At 44.3% G+C, this 22,398-nt stretch overlaps 1 protein-coding gene across 2 annotated transcripts in view; it reads right to left on the reverse strand.

The window, feature by feature from the left end:
- ELAVL1 (ELAV like RNA binding protein 1) overlaps nucleotides 1-22,398 on the reverse strand; it is a 45,632-nt gene that overhangs the window by 14,538 nt on the left and 8,696 nt on the right. For both annotated transcript variants that reach the window (XM_066566638.1, XM_066566637.1), the window contains exons 2-4: nucleotides 20,531-20,714; nucleotides 3,692-3,795; nucleotides 2,773-2,926 (exon numbers count right to left, since the gene is read on the reverse strand). In XM_066566638.1, the coding sequence (XP_066422735.1) occupies nucleotides 2,773-2,926; nucleotides 3,692-3,795; nucleotides 20,531-20,702 (430 nt within the window). In that variant the 5' untranslated portion in view covers nucleotides 20,703-20,714. The remainder of the gene's footprint in view (nucleotides 1-2,772; nucleotides 2,927-3,691; nucleotides 3,796-20,530; nucleotides 20,715-22,398) is intronic.

Genomic DNA, 22,398 nt, shown 5'->3' on the forward strand with positions numbered 1-22,398 from the left:
CAACATTTTAAATTAAGTAAAAAAAAAAAAAAGAATTAACTCCAGATGGTTAAAAACAAACCCAAACCCCTTAGTTTCAATTACTTTATCACTAAAGAGCATCTGCAAACACAGAATTTAAACATTTTTGCAAATGTTTTCATTTTTCCATGCTAGAAACACATTCAGGCTCAGAGATGAGGGAACAAATGTCTGACTATAATAAAGGACTTCCACCTTTTTTAATGGAGAGATCAGAATTTCACCAGAATTTCACATAGGCTATTTCCAGCTGGCACATAGATTATTTTTATTCATTAAAATCAATGAAGAATTACCTCTTGGTAGCTGTACTGAACCAATATCACAGCTGTTAAAAATTTGTGTATTTTTTTCCTAGTCCCAGTCCCTGGATGCTGTTTCCTTCTGACTGAGGTACAAGTTATGCCTTGTGAGCTCTCCTCTCCTCCCCTTGCTACTTATCTGTGACTTGACCGTAGGCTGAAAACACGGTTTATCACAGTGAAGCTAAAAGGGCACATTTTGTTTAAATGCCATTCCAAAGGAGGTATTGTGGCCAGGACTGTAAATGTAGGACTTCATTAGCTCTGTTTCAGAAAGGGACATATCAGATACTTTGTTTTCTTCACATCCAGGAACATCTTCAAAGCCAGATACAGAAGTTAATCTTATAATAAACCACAAAATCATAAACTGTTGTTGGTAATAGTTGAGGATAATTTTCTCTGTTTCACAGAAGGAAATGCAACATGTCATGACCTGGGCCTGAAGCAAACAAGGCGTGATTGCCTTTTGATAAATAACAACACATGGGCTCACCAGAGCAGAGCTGACAGCCCTGTGTGCTCAGGTGCCACTGAGATCAGCCTCTGTGCCAGGGGAAGGGTATGGCTCCCCCGGGAAGGCTGAGGGCAGCAGCATCACTCAGAACTCAGCAAGGCCTATCTTAGAGCTCAGCTTACTGGGACTCCTCCACTTTCATGCTGCTCATCCTAGTGCTTCTCAAAGCATTCGTTTAAAATGTAAATATTTTAGAAAGTGTATTTTTAAACAGAATAATTTCCAAAAGCTGGAGTACCATCTCTGTGAGAAGGTACAGCTAATACAAATTAAAATGTGTCTTCATTGGGAGCAGATCAAGATATGAAAGGCAGGCTTAAAGCCAAGGCATAGCCACATTCCTGGTGAGACGGCAAGGCCGGCTCTGCAGGCATTAACTGTGAGATGCAACAGAACCCACTCTTCAGTCAATGCATTATTAAGGCTATGGGAAAGCAGGTGGTGTGTTCTGAGCTGAATTACACAGCATCAGGCCTCAGCACACCCATGAAAACTATATTATTCTTGGGGAGATTTTATTTGTATCAGACTTCTGTCACTTTACAGCTCTGTCAAATCTAGATGTTCTCGAGACTCCACAGTTTTGAGACTTGCATTACTAAGTTTGCTGTGCTCCACAAGTCTTTTTCTTGCTTCTCATTACAGCTGCATCCTAGACAACCAGCTTAGGGACAGGGCCATACAGGTATCAGAGTTGGTCAAAACAATATTCTCCAGGCAGGATGGGATTTTCCTCACTCAGCCATGGAGTGTGTGCCAAGTCAGTCCCCAGATCTCAGCAAGCCACCTCAGGTTTCTCTGATGCACAGTCACATTTGCAGCACCATCTGACCAAACACCTGCAAATGGTGCCTGGACCAGGAGGTGGCTCTGATGGGGACACAGCCCTGCAGATCTCAGCCTGCTCTCAGACTGAGCCCACAAGGAGCTGCTGGTGGCCCACTCCAAACTACAGCAGATTCCTCACAGAGCAGGAAAGCTGCTTCTGAACTGAATTGTATAAATGCACATCCCAGTTATAAATGTTAAATGTGGAATTGCCAGAATTAGATTGTCTTCTATTCTAATACACCAGATGCATAATCAATGAAAAAGTGTATTTGCAAAAGCTCTCTCCAGATTAATACATGACATATGGGCTACCAGTAAAACCACAGAACAGCTGGGTGACAGGATAAGCCAGACAGTTATACTGTCTGAAATAACAGGGTAAGAACTTAAAACTCTGAAAACACACTGTAACAGAGTCAGAACTACCATCACAAAGAAAACCTTAACTTTGGTCTCCCCTGAGCCAAGTGCCTAAGTGACTTCTCCCCTTTCTTTTTTTTTTTTCTTTTCTTTTTTCTTTTTTAATACATAAAATATATTTAGAACTTTCAGGGCAGTACTAAGTGTAGGAAATCAATTCCCTTGCTTAGGAGTAACCACAGAAGCCTGTAAGACATCTCACATGGTTTGAAATATAAGAAAATTGAGTGAGTTTCACGCTGGTACAAAATACATTTTTGTTTTGCTTTAAATCTCTAACTATGGCCTGGAATTGACCAGTGGATAAGAGCTGCACGTGTGTAAAGTCAAAGTAAGGTCAGCACTCCAGGCCCAGAAATACAGTGCATTGCAGTGCCAGCAAGCATCAGAGCAAGAAAGTAATTTGGCAAATCAGTAGCTGATAAAAATGACAATAATCCTATTTTAATAAGGTCTGAGGTTTGGGCTGTAAGCTGAAAAAGGCAGTGTGAGTCATTCTGTGTTTAAAAAAAAATCACTGAACATGGATATCCTGTCAAAATTCTATCACCAGCTGACAGCAGATGTCATGATTAGCTTGTGGAAGTCTAATTTACTGAAGTTTAGGTACTGCCAGTCTCAGAAAACACCAAATCCATGCTGTACACTCCAGTTTTCCACAGCCAAGGTCCCAGAACTCACCTGTGGTTTGATCCACAAGCACACGTGAGTTGATGATGCGCCCAAAACGGGAAAACATATCTTCTACATCCTTCTGTGTCATTGAGCGGGGCAGGCCACTGATGTATAAATTAGCATCCTTGATAACTTCAGAACTTGGGCGGGCATAGGAAACCTTGAAAAGAAATAAAAACACATCTTAGGGTATTAACAGGGAAGATCAGTTTATTGTCATGAGCCAATTTAACTAACTCCCCCATTACCAACACATGCATTTTTACTGGAATTAAAAAAAATGGAACCGAGACAGTAGGGGAAAATCAACCAAACAACAGGAGAAAGGGCATGTCCCTACATAATGCCATTCATTTTGGGCTAACCCAAGTGATAACAACTATATTAGCATTGCTGTAAGGAGACAGCAACAGAGCAATACCAATGCTCCCAGCAAACACTTCTGCCACACCAAGAATCCTGAGTTCTGACTCAGCCACTGGCCCTGCCACAGCTCACATCAGGAACTTGTCCTGTCAGTATATCTTCTAAAGCTTCATAAAAATATGGCATGAGTAGGGTGCAGTTTTGTGTCCTAATTGCTACCACTGGAGAAAGCTGCATAAATCACCTAAGCAGGAGTGAGTCCTACACACAGAGCACAGGCTGTTGTTTGCATGTGGACTAACAAGATTTACAATAAATATTACAAAGCTTCCAAGATGTGCATGAGTTAAACGCCTGGCAACCATCTATAATGGTCCCTCTACTGCTGTAAAATGGTGGGAATATAAAGAAAAGAAACCTTCAAATACTAAGCTGTTTCAAAACACTTCACTATTCTCCTCCCAGATTCATGCTTGCTGCAGCTGGGAGCACACAAACTTTACCATCAGAATAAAGTTTGTTACAACGCTGTTTTCACAGACAACTGAAGAGCTCCTACCTTGATAGTTTTTGACTGAAGTCTGAGGCCATTCAGTGTGTTTATTGCTCTTTCAGCATCTTTTGCAGTTACATAGTTCACGAAGCCATAGCCTAAGCTGTGTCCTAAAGGGAAGAACATTTTTTAAAATTAATCCAACAAAATTATGTTATCGCTACTAAATCGAAAGGAAATGCAAACAAGAAGTGAACTTAACATACACAATCCACACAGCAAATATTTCAGTGAGCCAAGGAGGTTTCCAAAGGCTGGCACACATCATGAGTAATTCAAAGGTCTTTTATTTCCACTCTGGACATCCCACTGCCTTCACAGACAGCAGGCACCGGACAGAGCATCCTTTAACAGGAAAAAATTTAGGGCTAAAACACCAACTGTGACCAGTCTTGCAAACTTCATGGGTGTGGAACAAAGGCAGTGACTTAACCAAGTTCATCAGTACAAAGTCTTGTGGATAGAGAGCAGAAAGTGAGAAAATGTCAACGGATGAACTGTCAGGTATGAAATGAAGACCCTCATGATTTCTTTGGCTATTCCAACCTCCATCCCTGGGGAAAAGAAGGAAAAAGAGGTTTCCAATCTGTCATTAATACAGCTAACAAGCAGCCAGTTTTCCAAACACAGCATCATAGTGAAGAGTGAAAAATTATCTTTAAAGCAGACAATCCATGTACTGTTACCTTAATTAAGTTTACTCTTAAAGGAATAATTTGATATTAATAAAAAAATCCTTAAAATATTTAAGAAAAAGGATATTTATTTGGATACTTGTGTGTTTTGCTTCTACCTCCAATCTCCACAATTGCTACTATCAATTATAACATTACATACTAAGATCATTTTGGGTTGCAATTTCCTAACAACTACAGGTTCTTATCAGTGTAGGCCTAAAAATAACTAAAATACTTTCAAGACTGTCTCAGAACAATAAAAAAGCTGCAATTCAACCCAAGACATACCTCTTTTAGCCAGCTTCTCCTTGTCTCTGTCAGATCTGTGGGATTTTCTAAAGAAAATTGCAAGCATGCATAGGAAAATGTGCTATTTTCCTCTAACAATATGCTACTTTGAAGTTATTAAGTTCTATTGTGAGGCTTAAGGACACTAGAAGACAAAGCTAATTGTTATGGTAAAGGATTCTGTGGTGAAAGAGCCCTTTTTAATCACACTGCTTGGCTCTGCAATGGTCTTAGCTGACAAGGAAGTTTCCATATGCTTTTCTGACATTTCAGAACACCAAAAACAGACACGGGTGTCCAGTGATGATATCGTGGCACAAATGTCAGAGGAAATGAAGAAAAAGGCTGCAAGAGAACTGTAGATTAACTTCAGATACAGAAAAAAAGGATGCCCAGTCTGCTGAGACATTGAGATTGCAAGTGTAAAATCCACAGGGGAATGGAAGGAAGGCCCAAATAACCCTCAGTGTTTTCATGCCAACAGACTGACTGCAGAGCTGCACCAGCTCCTGGCACGGCCTCTGCCTTTGGCTGCTTCCTTGTGAAACCTAATCCAGCAGTAACTCAGCTGAACCCACACAATGTCAGAGCCTGCTGTCTAATACACCCTCTGTATAAACACTCACAGGTGATTTCTGCCGTCTGCTAAAACTCTTAGAGAAGCCAGATCCCCTGTGTTCAAGCCTCACACAGAAACAACATCCTGTTCCCTTAGAGACTGGCAGAGTTAAAGCAGCTCCAAATCAGCCTCTCGTGACACCAGACACAGAACACAGCCAACAGCAAACCGCTCTGTGCCAGCCAAGTAGGATTTAACTCCATCCTCTGGAGACCTACAGACAACATCTGCAAAATTCTGATCAATGTTTCTAACATGTTCCCACAGCATGGTTGTTCTGATTCCTTTGTAACATTTCTTTTGTTTCATTATGGTCAGTCATTGACATCAAAAACAGTTGGTTCCCACCCACTTACCTACTGAGATTATTTACCTGTGATCCAGAAAATGAGTAATTGAGCAATTAGAAAAATGTTGAGCACCTGCACCCTACCTTATTTCTCCAGACTAAGAAATCAAAAGTAAGCTAAGAGGGAAAAGATACCAGGCGGAGAGTTGGCAATGACTTTTGCAAGAATTGGAAGGATCCAACATCTCTCAGAGGTCCAGCTCTTCTCTGAAGGCTCAGAACAACAGCTGCTTTATGGATATTTTCAGTCTGTCCCAAAAGTCACATAAACATGAATATTCCAGCAAACTACTGAACAGAACCAGGTCCTAATAAAAATTACGGAAATGGGCCTTTAAAGACCAGGGAAACATACCCCAAACAAGAATAATCGCTCTAAGTTTGACTCACAGTGAGCCCTGGAGGACTCTCACTGCCTGGATGGATGCTGCACTGGGGAGGACTGGGGGACTACTTCTTCACTGGGGTGAAGAAGAGAATGATTCCACTTATAAATTTATTATGTTGTCTTGAGTACACTGAGTATCCTTCCCTTGCAACAAGTTCCCAGAGAACACGGCAGGCACAGAATTGTAGATCATGGCATGGTCTGGGTTTGAAAGGACCTTAGAGACCATTTTATTCCACTCTCTGCCCCAGGCAGGGACACCTTCCACTACTGCAGGTTACTCCAAGCCCTGTCCAGCCTGGCCTTGGGCACTGCCAGGGATGCAGGGGCAGCCCCAGCTGCTCTGGGCACCCTGTGCCAGGGCCTGCCCACCCTGCCAGGGAACAATTCCTGATTGCCAAGATCCCATCCAGCCCTGCCCTCTGGCACTGGGAGCCATTGCCTGGCTCCTGTCCCTGCAGGCCTTGTCCCCAGTCCCTCTGCAGCTCTCCTGGAGCCCCTTCAGGCCCTGCCAGGGGCTCTGGGGTGTCCCTGGAGCCTTCTCTTGTCCAGGTGAGCTCCCCCAGCTGTGCCAGGCTGGCTCCAGAGCAGAGGGGCTCCAGCCCTTGCAGCATCTCCCTGCGTCCTCTGGTCTCACTCCAACAGGTCCATTCTTTCTTGTGCTGGGGTCTCCAGGGCTGGAGACAGCTCTGCAGATGGGGTCTCACCAGAGTGGAGCAGAGGGACAGAATCCCACCCTCCCCTGCTGCCCACACTCCTTTGTTTCCTTCCAAAGTATCACACAAGTTATGAGTTTATGCACGGTTTGAGATCAGTGACTAAGGAATTTTAAGTTACTTATATACAGGATAAAACCAGACCTGAGTTGCAACAGCCATGGACACCCAGGAGTAAAAAGGCACCTCATGACCTGGGCCCAGTCCCTGGAATCAGAAACTGTGCCCTAACACACACACACAAGCCCACATTAAAAGCAGTCTGCCAGGCACTCTGAAAGCACATTCTACAGCATCCAGCCAAGGCTTTCCTTTTATAAACTCAGGTGTACATATTCTGTGTCCACTTGTTCCTGTACAAGTCCCATCCTGGACCTCACACACGTCCTTCCAAGTGTCTGTCCCCTAAGTGCCATCACACAGTAACTGTATCATTTTTTACTGTTTTTGTCTGGCCTTCTTTACTGTTTCTGTCAGAGCAAAATGCTGCATCTTTTTCACTTCCAGTTTTATACAGGTTCCTCAGTTTATACAGGTTCCAACAATTTGAATGTCCTGGGAAATGAGGGGGCAGGGACGTAACACAGTTTACCCAAACAGACATTGACTAAAAAAAGAAGGATCTGACTAAAAGTGGCAGGATCACAGAGGTTCATTCCCATATTCCCTCTAGGCATTTGACAGTAAGTTTGTACTGAACCCCAATATTACAGTTCTATTAGCTTTTACCTGACAATAGCTAAGGAACTATCACTTACCTGTATTTCTCTACAACCATCTAGAATGCAGACCATCCCTTTTAATCTCTATTTACCACCTTTGAACTACAGTAGTATAACATGACCTTATAGTCCTTAAGTGCTAGAAAAACCCAATCCATTCAAAACTGAGAACATGTGTTAACTTATCTTGCTCTAAAATACCCATAGCATCAGCCTCAGCCATCTCCTCCCACTCAGTGCCCAGTGTTCATCTCTACACAGGCTGGGCCAACACACACCAGTGCTGTCACTGCAGGAGACATGTCCACCTCACAGGTGCCTGTGCAGGAATGCTCTTTGCTTCATCATTTTACTCCAAAACAGTACAATCTACCTATGTGCTAAGGATGACAGGAAATATATAAGGAATTGGCATTTACACAATATTATGACTGCTGTCAAGTGTTTACCCCAGGCAAGGAGAGAAGTTATTTTGCTTTCTCCTAATGTTCCCCACCTGCTATAGAAACCTGCAGCACAAAAGAAATTGGTGCTGTAACAGTTTTCAAAATATTTTTGTGGATAGTTTAAAAGTTTGCATGTACATAAATATAAATTTACTCAAGCTAGAAAGCTAAAAAAGAGCAACAAGTAGGTCCTTATCTGCACAAATAATTAACAAAGTAACTACAAAACCTAGTTTTAAGCAAAATACTACACTCCTTCAGCAGAAAGAATCAAGTTTTGTTTCCATGATAAAAGACCCATTCAGGAGAGAGGGCGCTGCTTTTCTTTCCGTGCATCACTTGGGTTTCTGTCCATGTCCCTGCTTCCTTTCCCAGCTCCTGAGAAACACAGCTTCAGTCACCAGCTTCTTCCTTATTCCCAGCCCAGTGCTGACAACTCCAGCTTCACTGAGGAGTCTGATACACACCAGAGCACTTCACTGAGAGCAGCCAACTCAGATCCTCCCCCTCCTGTCCTCCACAAGAAACCCCAAAATCAAACCTGGCTCCTGTTAAGTCAGTGCACCTCAGCATGATGGCAACTTAGTTTAGAACTTGTTTTCTGAACTGGGAATCAGTTTTTGGAGGACGTGAGCTGGCTTTGAGTTTTTGTTTGGCTTTAGAAACCGTGCCAGGAGTGATAACCAGGGAGCCTAAATAGGTGTGAATGCATCGAGAAGTACCACAAAAATACCAGGCATCGGCAGAATTCAAAGCAGTGGCTGTAGGATAAGAACAGATTAAAGTGCTCAGATGAGCCTTGTGTGGGCTCCTTTAGCACAGTTACACTGTTGTACAACCAGGGCTCCACAATCACATCAGCCCACAACCATCCTGCACCAAACTTCCCCACGAGGGCTATGACAGGGGAGAAGTGCAGGACTGGCAGAGCAGGTGAGCAAGAGACTGCACCCTGACTGCTGAGCGAGTCCCAGCACACATACAGCATCCTCTGTTTCCTAACAGCCAGGAAAACACACAGATGTGGGAGCAGAGCAGCCTGGCTGAGCAGGGAGCCATGGCAGAGCTCCAAGGGAAACAGAGAGCACAGGAGATAGGAGGAGTAACAGCTACAACAGGAGGAAACACTGTCCACTGTGTCTGAGGAATGGCAGAGCTCAGATGCAGTTCAGACTTGAAAAGAATGGAAAGAAACAAAAGAATATCAAGGGTAACAAGAAAATATTCTATTGCTGTCCCAGCAGCACAAGGCTGGAAGTATGGCAGCAGATTTAATATGTGATCTGAGCAGAGGGGCTTTATTATTTGCTTTCTGTAGATGCTTTCTGTGCCTCACCTCACCAGCAGAGTCTAACAGGCTCTTCACTTTGGAAAGAGCTCCCAGAGAAAGGCCAGTGGATGAACACTGAGCCAGGGACTGACTGGTTGAGTGAACTGGTCCCAGTCAAACCCATGGAGGAATGAAATGGGCTCTATGTAAGGGTGATGAGGCACCAGACTCATGTCCCTGCCAAAACTGCTTCAGACTCATGTCCCTGCCAAAACTGCCAAAACATTCATTTGAATGATCAGGAAATTGGAAGAAGGAAGGCAAGCACCACATCCATCTTCAAAAGGAGATAAAAACATCCCCCACCCCTGCCCCAATTGTATGCCTGGAGCTGGTGGAGTTTGCAGGGTCTCTGCTGGGATCTGCAGCTCACCTCGTGATCCACGCTGTGGAGGAGGTGATGGGAACGTGCCCTCACCGAGACTGGAGATCCCACCAGGCTGGGAGGGACCTGGCACAGACTGAAGGGTCAGGCTGCCAAGAGGACAGGCCAAGAGCACCTCATGGAATGCAGCAAGGACAGATGCAGAGCCCTGATCATGAGGAGAAAGACAGCCTGGCAACAGCAGACTGGACACTCAGTGACTGGAGACTGTTCTAGGGAAAACGAGCTGGGGATCAGGGTATGGAGCATGAGCCAGCAGTGCCCCAAGGGAGAGGGGTAACAGCATCCTGTACAGCCACAAGACAGAAACACTTGGCTCTGGAGACAAGGACCTGCTATTTGGTACATCCTTAGCAGGTTTTGTTTTCATACTGCAAGGTGTCCTTATATCAAAAAGAAAGCAGCCTCATGAAGGATTTTTGTCAAAACATATTTCTGTATTTGTACACAAACATATGAAGTATTTAATGACCAATTTTCAAAACTAACAATTAAAGGCATGATTTTCCATTCCATGTCTATGTTGATCAAATTCCATCATCACAACAGAGACAGTAATAAGTAGAATAACTTCTAGCATATAATTCGTAGTATGTTTCTTAAAATACAGGAAATTGTGGAATTATTGAATGGTTTGGGTTGGGAGGGACCTTAGAGACCATTTCATTCAACCCCTTGCCATGGCAGGGACACCTTCCACCATCCCAGGCTGCTCCCAGCCCTGTCCAGCCTGGCCTTGGGCACTGCCAGGGATCCAGGGGCAGCCCCAGCTGCTCTGGGCACCCTGTGCCAGGGCCTGCCCACCCTGCCAGGGAACAATTCCTGATTGCCAAGATCCCATCCAGCCCTGCCCTCTGGCACTGGGAGCCATTGCCTGGCTCCTGTCCCTGCAGGCCTTGTCCCCAGTCCCTCTGCAGCTCTCCTGGAGCCCCTTCAGGCCCTGCCAGGGGCTCTGGGGTGTCCCTGGAGCCTTCTCTTGTCCAGGTGAGCAGCCCCAGCTGTGCCAGGCTGGCTCCAGAGCAGAGGGGCTCCAGCCTTGCACTCAATCCTCCATTAATGGTATAGATTATGCATCTCAGCTACTCTGGAAACACATGAAGCTGTAGCTAAAACCCAGTTTGAACCAAAAATTTTCTCTTATCCAGTCCCCTAGCCCACAATTCAGGGATGTCCTCTCATCTGCCCCACCACTGAGCAGCTGCTGTCTCTGACACAACCATTTGTGCTGTGGTGACCACAGTGGGTTGCAGAAAACACACTACTGGAGACAACTGAGTACAGAGGCTTCAGTGCAGGTACTGAAGCAGTTAAAAGTAAATTTCACTTTTACTTTGCCTACCAAAAATATTCTGCCAAATGGAAGGAAATATTTTTTTTTACCCAAACAATTTGTTGAAGCAACAATTAATCATTCTGAAATTCTTTCATCTGCCTCATCTCCAGTTAAGTCATAAATGCTGCCCAAAACGATCATTTAGTACCATTTTTGCTACTTTTAATGAAGGGATGGGACTATTTTTTGGCTAAGAACAATTTATTGCTCAGATGAACATCAATCTCAGAGGCTGTGAGATTTTAGAGGGGCAGGCAGTTTGCCATAGCTCAAAGTAGTCACAAGTTCTTTGTTACAAGACAATATATAACCTTTTAAACCAATAGACAGTTGCCACAGGGTTTATTTTTGCTTTTCTAACCTATCACCTTTACCTACTTCTGCTGCACTGTGGATACTTTTATCCAATGGGCTATTATCACACATATGCTTCTATTGTAACTTCTAAACTCTTAGCTTACTCTATACAGCCACACCCCTACATTATAAACCCTTCACTATCCAGTAGTTTCTCACTTACTTAAGGCATACTCTTACTTACAGCTATAGAAACATAAGTTTATGATTTTTCTGCTTAATGTTTTTGTATTCTATTTTTACATCAATCCCAGCTTCTCCCAAGGCTGCAGATCAAATCTTTCAGTGTCTGTGGAAGTTTCTGTTTTTCCAGTTCCCACGATTTAGTCCCTGAAACACCAAGACAGCAACAGAAACCCCACAGAGTCCTGTCTGAGTCAGGCTGGGGGCAAAGAGCCCAGGGCTGTGCCTAACCTCGAGAGCCCTGGGGAGCACTGTGCTCCTGCAGGGCTGGGTCAGTCACACCAACACCTCAGGGGCACCTGCTCCACCTACACAGAGTACAGAGCTGAAAGTTTAGGCTTATATGTCAGCATTTCCACGATGTTTCACCCTTTCCTGTTAGTCTGTGCAGCAGCTCAGGATCTTCCTTCTACAGGACCCGAACCCAGCTTTGTGGCAGTTCCTGTGACTGAGACCCAGACTGCACACTAAGCCAATTCCCACTTCTGCTCAAGACTTCAAAGCAGCACATCTTACTGAACAGACACTTGATGGCAACAGAAAGGAACTAGCAAGGAAACAAAGAAAATATCTAGTTATATTGATAATGACTTTCCAATCCAAAATGTGTCCCCACTGCTTCCCCTGGCTTTAGGACATAATCTCTGTTTCGGTTCACGGCTCAACAATGAAGAGTCTCATTTATAGAAGTTTAAGGGCAAAAGCACATTTAGCTGGTCTGGAAAGCCTGACCTTCAAAACAACTCAGAAAAACATTACAAATTACAAATAAAGCTTCCTCTCCTTCTTACATAAAATCAGTGATATTTGCCTTGAAACAAAGATGAATACAAACAACTCAGACACCTCTTTGGGAAAAAGTCAACAGCTAGAAAGCTAACTTGACAAAAGTTTGTTGTCAACCCCGGTTCAGAGAGCTCACAGGGATCTCACCATCTCCACAATACTACAAAAATTCAACCATAAGAGTAACAGCTTTAAATCCTGACAAGAAAAGGGTCGGAGCTTTCTAGTAATTAATTTTATTTCACAAAGCCTCTCTGCATAATTATCATTTCTATATGTTCTTTTCTAATTTTTTCTCCTTTCTCTTAGTTCCAGAACATTTCTCTATTGAGATTTACTTTCAGTTGCTCCAGGGCTCCTTTTCCAGATGAACTGCCAGCATCCAAGATTCTGTGAAGTGAAAAGAAAACAGAAAACACCAGGCCCAAAATTGTATAGAAATACCACAGGCTTGTTTTTTTGGAGGGAGTCTGGGAGGAAAATGCCTGCCCACTTACTGCAAGACCTCATCTCTTTAAACAGAACCAAATTTGTTCACCTGTTGTTGGAACAAAAAAATCTGACTGTTCAAGATGCTGAGGACTCAAAAATTCACTTCTTCCTTCTCTTGAGGAAGAAACTTCAACTTTCAAATAACAACACTTCTTTAGCTGCAAACATTACAGTACCAAAGCCTCAGCAAATGCTCAGTCACCCCAATGACAGGCTGAGCTGAACCCAACTTTTACACTGCAGAAATGGAGCTGCCCTGCTGGAAGAGAATGAAATATTCTAAGATGTAGAAAAATAACTCCCACTAAAAGCATGCTGAAAATTATTAAAACACAACCAAAGATGTTGCTACATAGCTCATTTGCATGGCTTCATAAGGGAAAAAAAAAAAAACAAGCAAAGGAAGCAGAGCCATGGAATGATCTGTACAGCTCTCTTGGCCTTTTTGACTTGTATGGTAAGGAGGGTTGTATTTAACCCTCTCAGTGTATCCAGACAGTGGAAGGACAACCATGACCCCAAAACTGCAGGGAGTCACTGCCTGTTGTGCCAGCCCTGCCTCAAAGCTTCCAGAGAACACTCTCAGGGTCCCTCTGAGTGGGAGCACCACCAGCCAGTGACCAGGCACTGTTCCCAGTCTGGCATCACTGCACACACCCAGTGTGCAGTCAGAACCATCAGCCAGCTCACTGACCAACATTTCTAACAGAACCCTTGATGTCAAACCTTGGGGTACTTCACTAGAGGCTCCCCTCCAGCTGCTGCTGAACCCCAAACTCAAGGACTGGTTTTCAAAGGCCCTTCACCTGGTGACACAGGTCCTCCTCACTGAGAACACATCTGCCCAGCCTGAGTGAGAGGCCCCAGGCACTCCCTGCACAGCTCCACCATCCTTTTCAGCAAAGGCAGCTTTTCTTTTGCCAAGGCCTCTGCTGTTCCAGGAATAGGTGCTGCCATGACTACTGGAGACCACAGAACATCATCACCAGCCCTGAGTGCACATGGGCTAAACACAGCAGAGTGCCCAGTCCCTGCTCACAGAGCTCCAGAAGCTCTGCCCTAGGCCAGACTGGTACACAGGCCTGGCTTCAGCAACAGCTAAACAAGTGCTTGACTGTCCCCAAACAGGGGCAACCAGAACAAAAACTTAAATCTCCTTTAGGTCAAGTACACCTGACAAAGCTCAGAGCAACCAGCTCCAAAGTCCAGGTGTCCTGCAGCTATCCCATCCTGACAGCAGCCAGCACTGTGGGTCATAAGAAGGGAACCAGAAATCCACTGAAAACCCAAGATTTGCCCCAAATATTGAGAAGCAGAGCCCAAGAACTGCTGCCAGAGCTGTTGCTTCTACTGGTTGTGCTCTGATCCTTCTGAAAGAACCCAGGCAAGCTTTAGGGCTAGAAAGATGGGGAAGGGTCTGGAGGCGAAGGGGCTGAGGAGCAGCTGAGGGCACTTGGCTGGTTCAGCTGGAGCCCAGGAGACTGAGGGGAGGCTCCTGGGGGCTGCAGCTCCTGCCCAGGGCAGGCACAGGGGCAGGGGCTGAGCTCTGCTCTGGGACAGGGACAGGAGCCCAGCAAGGGCTGGAGCTGGGCCAGGCCTTGGCATGGAGCTCAGGGCAAGGTTCTGCCCCCCGAGGCTGCTGGGCACTGCCCAGGCTCCCCAGGGAATGGTGCCAAGGCTGCCACAGCTCCAGGAGCTCCCAGGGCTGCTCAGGGTGGGGTTCTTGGGGTGGCTGTGCAGGGACAAGGACTGTACTGATCATCCCTGTGGGTCCCTTCCAGCTCAGGATATTCCAGAATTTTCTGATTTAGGTTAACTGTATTCCTATACCCTTGAGAGAACTCAGTTACTACCTCTGAGGCAGTTTATGTGGCCACCTTTATGACAAAAGGAATTAAGTGGAGCTGGCAAAGCTGGTGTTCATATTTCCAGTATTTGGGCAATTTGTCTGCAAATCATTTGCACTTCTCATTAAGTTAACCATTGCCACAAGGCATTCTTGAAGGTACATTTAAAGAAATCACATACCACCAAATGTGATTAAAGAGCTAGGAAAAAAAAAATCCAGAGGTAATGATGCATTCCAATTCCACAGTTAACAGCAAACCTGCATAAACAATTTCATAGGTGTTTTTCATGCAAAAGGAAACTATTTCAGTCAAAGAGAATACTAAAGTATTTTCCCCAAACAAGAACACTTCAGAATTCCATTTCTAGGCTGAGTTCACTGCATTGGTGAAATGAGTAGTAGTTGTTACACATGAACTTGAGCCACTCACCACCCTGCAACACCTGACAGCTGGGCAGTAAAATCCGCCTCCCCTTTCTGCTTGAAAAGCTCACAGGGACAAGGACACTCATTTCTTTTTTAGTTGTGTAATTTCTGAGAACGAGTCTTCATGTCTGAGAGAAGACATGAAAAGAAAAAGGCAGGGAAAGGGTAAAATTTTATGTCCATTCCTGAGGAATTGCAACTATCTGAAGGTGACTTCTTTTGGTCCGGTAAGAAACATGTCCCAGGCACACCTGCAGAGAGTGAGCCATCACTACAGCAATGTTTGAGATGGACCCCAAATTCCTGCATAAAACCTTAACAAGTCACCCCAAAATGTCCTTTCTGCTCCACACTTACCAGCAGCAGTGGAGAGATCCCTTTACCTCGACAGCTGCTGATCACCTGAGCGACCTCCATCAGAGCTCACACTGACACTGCAAATGCAGAGAGTGCAGAGGAAAGCCAGGTCTCCCTCCCAGCCTCTGCACAGAGGGGGCCATGTCTGGGGAGCTGGCAGGTACAGACAGAGCCTTTGGAACAGTGTCAAGGATCATACCCTACACTTCCTAGAGCAGGCAGTCGTGAGTACCACAGGGAAAACACTCCCTGCTCAGGCAGTACAGAAGGTGTGAGGGAAGGAACAGGAACCCTCAGGAAGTTGGATGCCTCCTTCCCAAAATCTATCACTGTGAGAAGGAACCCTCACAGAATGAGGTGTGCACAGCAACCTGTCACCAGGGACTCCGAGCGGGGATATGGTGTCAGGAGCAATAAACAGACCCCAAAGAAGTCTGAGACCATAAACACATGGGGAAAAAGGTTCATAGAATCCTAGAATAGAGCCCTAGAATATTCTCAGTTGGATTGATGGTCCTTGTGGGGCCCTTCCAACCCCTGTCCCTGCACAGCCACCCCAACATCCCCACCCTGAGCGCTCCTGGAGCTCTGGCAGCCTTGGGCCAGGACCATTCCCTGGGGAGCCTGGGCAGTGCCCAGCAGCCTCTGGGGAAGAAACTCTTTCTAATACCCAGTTTAAACTTCCCCAACACAGCTTTGTGGTAGTTTTGATGAACTCTTTTCCCTTGCACTCTGAGGACAGTTACATACAGTATCACAGGTGGGAGCACCCCATAGCTCACACAATTATTCCGATAAGGAATATTATTTTTAATATTACCATGCGCTGCCATAGTACATGAGTTTGGCAGCTTTTTGTTTTTAATAATTCCACAAAAAAGCAGTTTAACTCTACCTTTTCAGAGCTTTAGGACAGTCAGGTTTGAAAGTTATAAATACTTCAGCAGAGTAAGGGGAAGACAGAGAAACTAAAACACACATGACTTTCAGCTTCAGCATTTGGTCCAGAAGGACTAACAGTCTGTGTCCAGCTGCATGGACAGCAGGCTGGAGATGACCAGGCTCTCTTGGAAAATGCAGAGCTATTGAGCAGAAGCATCTGTGCTGTACAAAGTCAGACATTCTGATACAACAAGCCATCAGCATCTGTGCTGCAAGAAACTGAGCAACCCCAGAGGGGCCCAGAGGTCTGCATTCCTACATTAACAAGTACTGAAGGAGAAATGTTTTTAAAAAACTCACCTGTTAGATGAGTCCAACCCAGCACAATGGCTGGAAACCCAGACCCCAGAACCTGGATGCTGCAGCAAAGTGAAACACTGACCACGCAAAAGACAGCACAAGACAGATTTCTTCTGTTGGAGCACCTCCAGCACAAGGCAGCTGCTCCAAGGAAGTGGACATTTAACATCATACACACATCCCTGGACAGGGAATCAGTGCTGAGTACAAGTCTGGCCCTGCTGTGTCTGCAGTCAGTGCTGCAGGGCTACTGGACCAACCCCAGACTTCTTGCTCTCAGCCTCATGAGCCCCAGGAAGAGAGGATTTAATTGATGGAATCAGATCAATGGCTACTCACAGACCTCAGCAATCATCATGACAGGCCAGAAGACGCACCAGTGAAAAGTTACACCACAGGCTGGACACTGTGCCATACTATATTGGGAAGTGGGAATCAGCCTTCTAACATTTCCCCAGGGTTCAAAGCCCCAAGGCATGGCTGGGGCTCAGTTAAGATCTGACAGAAAGAACAGTGTCCAATGAATGCTATAATTCTCTTATGAAAATCCTGGATGTCCAAGACATAAACTCGCCATAAACACAAGTACAGTGAGCAGCACAGTAACAATCCAGTATTGCCTGCTGACCCCAGTACTGATTCACTCATCACAGGTCAAGCAAAGCCATATCTGGAAGTGCTGAGGAGTGCACTACACCAACTGGGGAATGCAAAGCCCAGCACTCTATTCCTCCAGTATGATCAGGAGGAGCCCTGCATCCTTCTAATGCTCATCTACTGTGCACAAGTTTCTCTGTACAGGTACTGAAAAAAAAAAAAACCCAAAAAAAACCCAGAAAAAGAAGCTGTCACATCTCAAACAACAAACCAGACACACAGTCACACCTTTATTAATGCCCAAAAGTTCCTGGTAAGGAATGTGAACTGACACTATGGTTTGCTGCTACTTTCACCTTCCTGTAATTCTCATCAGTAGTGAGATAAAGGGTAATCAGTCTGGAGGCTTCAAGGAGCTTCTCTGCATTTTATAACCACAACCTAACACATGGAACACAGATTGCTCAATACTCTGCTGCATTTGAAGCAAAATGCAACAACATATGGAATGATCATAATAAAATATTTTGCTCAAACAAATCCAAACTTGGCTTTCAAATCAGTTCTTGAATCCCAGTAATCAGTTTCCAGACAGCTTATGCCAGTTCAGTAAGTCATGAAAAACTGCATTCCAAGCAGAAGTATTTTTTGCCCCACATTTCATTAAGAGACAATAAATTGAGAAGAAATGTATGTATCACTCAATTACAAAAAGCAAGCATTATCAACTAAACGTGGATTTTAACTCTGCAAACACAAACAATAAAGGGGACTTCAAAGACAAAATACTCTGATTATTAAAACTTTATGGGGGCACAAAAAGCTATGACTTCATTGAAAAGAACTAAACTGATCCAAAAAGTCTAACTCAAACAAAAGCAAAAGGTTCCCTCCCTCCTGCCCAGGCCACTCAACCCACTCTCCCTCACATGCCAATATTATGACTTATCTGACCAGAAACCAAGGTCAGGGAGCTGAACAGGTTTTTCTGCAGCTCCAGTTTCCTGCTGTCTGCCACAGGGTCAAAGAAATTCAAGTGGAGGCACAAGAAAAGCAGAACTGTGCCACAGGATTTTTCTCTTCAGGAACTGCTGCACATCCATGTGTTTAACAGAGAGTTTGAGAATAAAGAATATAATGTGAACATTAACGGGCAGAAACAAAATCAAGAGGAAGAAAAAATGCTCAGAAGGACCAGTTCTTTGGCACTGATATTCCAAACTCTCAGTAAGCATGGAGATGACTGGTAACTGCTCCTAATAGTGTTGCAAGCACGTGAAAAATTAGGTAGCAACAAAATTCAGTGGCGTGACCACAGCAGCCACACAGAATCCAGCACCTGCAATCACTTTAGAGAAAAGCCAATGTTCTGTCCACAGGCACTCAAGGGCTCTCTGCAACAATAACAGCAATTTTACCTTTCATTCTTGAGGTTAAGAACAACCTTGAGCACACAAGTGTATGTTCTGGACTTTAAACTACCCAGCACTGTCAAGTTCCAAGTTAAAGTTAACCAGACTTTACCAGAGTGTTTGATGCTACAGGTACCTGTGAAGCAGGGTCTCAACTTCAGAGACTGATTAAGTCTCTTGCTTCCCACTGAAAATATTTTCCCCCACACACAGGTGATTCTGTGCTTATTTTACAGTCTAAGGTGTGGGTCAGCTATGACCTGCTATCATTAAGCAAGGGATCTTATTCCTTGCAAAACCAGCCTCAACTTCTGAGTGCTGCAAAGCACATGACAACATCTAGGACAAACACTCACCTACCAAAACATTCAAAGAAATCAGTATTTATGTAACTATTTCACCATGACTGAACATATACATCCCTTAAGTAGAGATACAGACAGAGACATCACAAGATACCTCACCTGTAAGATATCAGGAAAGCCAGAGGCATGGAAATCAGAGAGGCTACTCAGAAGGGAAATTCTGAAGTTTTTAATTATTCAGTTCTCATGGGTATTCTCAAGCAAATAAAGCACTAAAGATGACGCACAAAGAGCTCTCATGCATTCCAGCAGCTCCCATGCAGCTTGTACAGACTGGGGAGCAGTCTCCGTTAGGGATTAGATAACGATCAGTACTGCTGGATTCTGAAATACAACACTGAGCATGGGCAGCAGAGAATTCCACTGAGCTGCAGGCTGGGAGCAAACACCAGTGCACAGAGCTGGTTAACAGCACCCACCAGGGCACAGAGCTGGTTAACAGCACCCACCAGGGCACAGAGCTGGTTAACAGCACCCACCAGGGCACAGAGCTGGTTAACAGCACCCACCAGGGCACACAGCTAGTTAACAGCACCCACCAGGGCACAGAGCTGGTTAACAGCACCCACCAGTGCACAGAGCTGGTTAACAGCACCCACCAGGGCACAGAGCTGGTTAACAGCACCCACCAGGGCACAGAGCTAGTTAACAGCACCCACCAGGGCACAGAGCTGGTTAACAGCACATACCAGTGCACAGAGCTGGTTAACAGCACCCACCAGGGCACAGAGCTGGTTAACAGCACCCACCAGGGCACAGAGCTGGTTAACAGCACATACCAGTGCACAGAGCTGGTTAACAGCACTTTTTTTCCCCTCCAGAAACAACCAAGTGCTCTCACTGAATCCAAATTTCTGCAAATTCTGAACAAGAATAACCAAAACTTGTAAATTAAGTATTTTAACAGTGCAAGGATTAAAACCTCTTCAGAGAGCAGCTAAAACCTCCTGCAACTACACAGATATGGAAGCAGTTGCTCTGTCAGCATTTGTTTTGCTTCAAGGAAACGTTAAGTTTCACAAGTCAGAACAATTCATTCCTCTCATATTTTAAAGCTACTACTACCAATCCTATTTAAGGAACTTACAAGTTAAATTCTGCAACAGTGATAAGACCTGCAGCCACTTCAGAACTCCAGCACACCTCTATTTTACTGATCAAAATCAGAACAAAAGGTTTGTTTTTATATTCAGAGCTCTGGTGGAGTCAAAAACACTCAGACTGTAGGAAGAATAAATTAGCCAGGAACTAAATCCAAACCAGTTTGAGACCTGTCTATTAATGTTCAAATATGGGAACTGTACTTCCTAGAATTCTTAGCCATACACACAATAGCCATTAACTTAGCCTCGAGCATTCCATCCTCCCAATACCCAGTGCTGGCATTACTGGAGCTCCAGGCAAACGTGTCAATAGTTTGATTACACACACAAATATTTCGTATTTCTAGATTAAGTTGTATTCAATCAAGTATTTGCTCACCCAGTCTAGCACAAAGTGACAATTTCTGAAACACTCAATCATACCTGCAACTTTGTCCCGAATAAGTTTTGCAGATTCCACTTCGCCGATGCTGCTGAACAGACTCCGTAATTCATCCTGTGTCATGTTCTGAGGAAGGTAGTTCACAATTAAATTTGTCCTACCAATATCATCCCTGCAATCTTCAGCCATGTGATCTTCATAACCATTGGACATTTTACAATAAATCTGCAAAGTGAAAAAAATCGTCAGTGAGGTTCAGATCTTCACATTTCCATAAACCAAACTTCCTCCACCTGAAATAAGTTTGAAAGTTTATTTTAAAAACTAAGAACAAACCACTGCTTCAGCAATGCATTTTTTCAACTCAGAAAACAAAACACTGTTTGTTGAAAATTCCAGAACAATTCATTCTTTCAAAAGCACAGACATGACATTTTACAGAACTATGTACCATTAAAGAGCTCTTCAGGATTTCTACTTTTTTACATTAATAAAAAGCATCAAGATAGATTTTGAAGACATTCCTGTAAACACCAAAGTATTCCCAACAGCCAAAGTAAAAATCAGGTCCCCCATGTCCAGGTACTTGACCAGCCACAACCAAACTGCCACCTCAATCTGAATTCCAACCTTACACCCAGAACTTTTTCAGACAGGAAAACAAGAAGCAGCAAGATCTGATCCAGTTCAGTGTTTCAACTGGAGACTATTAATTTTCTGAATGTCTTCCCCTGTAAACGTTGTCCATCTTGCACCTCAAGGCCTTTTGCTGTTTAATGCTGCCTTTGGTGCTGCTCTACCGTGTGTGTGAAACTGGTGAGTCTGTGCTGCACACTGACTTGGGAGCATATTGAGTATTTGACAGTTTCTACTTTTGCAGCTTTTTAAAGAAAGCCTTGAGAAAACAGAGAATTCCTATCACAGGAAGATAAACTCTGCCTCAGTTCACCATCAGGGACTGAATCCTGATGTTTTAGTCAACCTACAACTAAAACTCACACCAGACTCAAGCTGTTCATGGCTTGCCAAAATCCTAGTTTTTAAAGCACTTCAACTACTTTGAAATAGTCAAAATCAAGATATCTAAATCCTGTTTCTGCAACAGGATCTACAGATCTGGATCTGCTAAAGGATAAGCCTTTCCAGAGACTGCATCATGACTGACAGCCAGAAGTTGAATAATGGAAGAAGTCAGAAACAGCAACCAGAAATCCTCAGTCCAGAAAGGGAATGCTCCCTGCATGAAGGGACTTCCAGGCCTCTCACCAGCAGCTGCTGTTAATTCATGTCTGACAGTGAAGGTCAAATTTTTAAACAAATACCTTGAGCACATGATTATAGAATAAACCATGAGAAGACTTAATGCTAATTTGAGATTTAACACAGTATGGATTTGAATGGAATCTTTATCTTTTCAGTATGTTTTGAAGCATTAAGAGCTGGCAGCTCTTGTTCCCCTTCACCCACAGATCAGCTTCTACCCTCATTTTTGTGTTTCAAGTGTCAATACGAGCCTATTCCAGCACCCTCTGCCCATGGGATAACCAATCTACACTGTGAAAGCAATGGAAAACCTCACAGGAGGGAAGCCCTTTCTGTTGTGTCAGCAGTTTTAATCTGCTTTCCTTGCAGCAAGATAAGCACCAGCTACTGCCACAGGACAGGAAAGCAGGAGGAGGCACTGCAAAGCTGGAAGCAGGGGAAGAGACTCCCCTCAGCAGACAATTTTTAAGCTGCCAGGTCATCTCAGTTGTACTGCAAATTCTGTTATTAAACACACGTTCCCTCCTGGCTGTGTCAGAACTTGCTGAGCACAATCTCAGAGAAGTTTCCTGTTCTGGTAAACAACACTCAAACAGCTGAACCATCTGTGGTCACCATGTCTAAGTTATAAAACCATGCAATACAC

Source organism: Molothrus aeneus, chromosome 27, assembly GCF_037042795.1.
Source record: "Molothrus aeneus isolate 106 chromosome 27, BPBGC_Maene_1.0, whole genome shotgun sequence".
NCBI classification, from domain to species: domain Eukaryota; kingdom Metazoa; phylum Chordata; class Aves; order Passeriformes; family Icteridae; genus Molothrus; species Molothrus aeneus.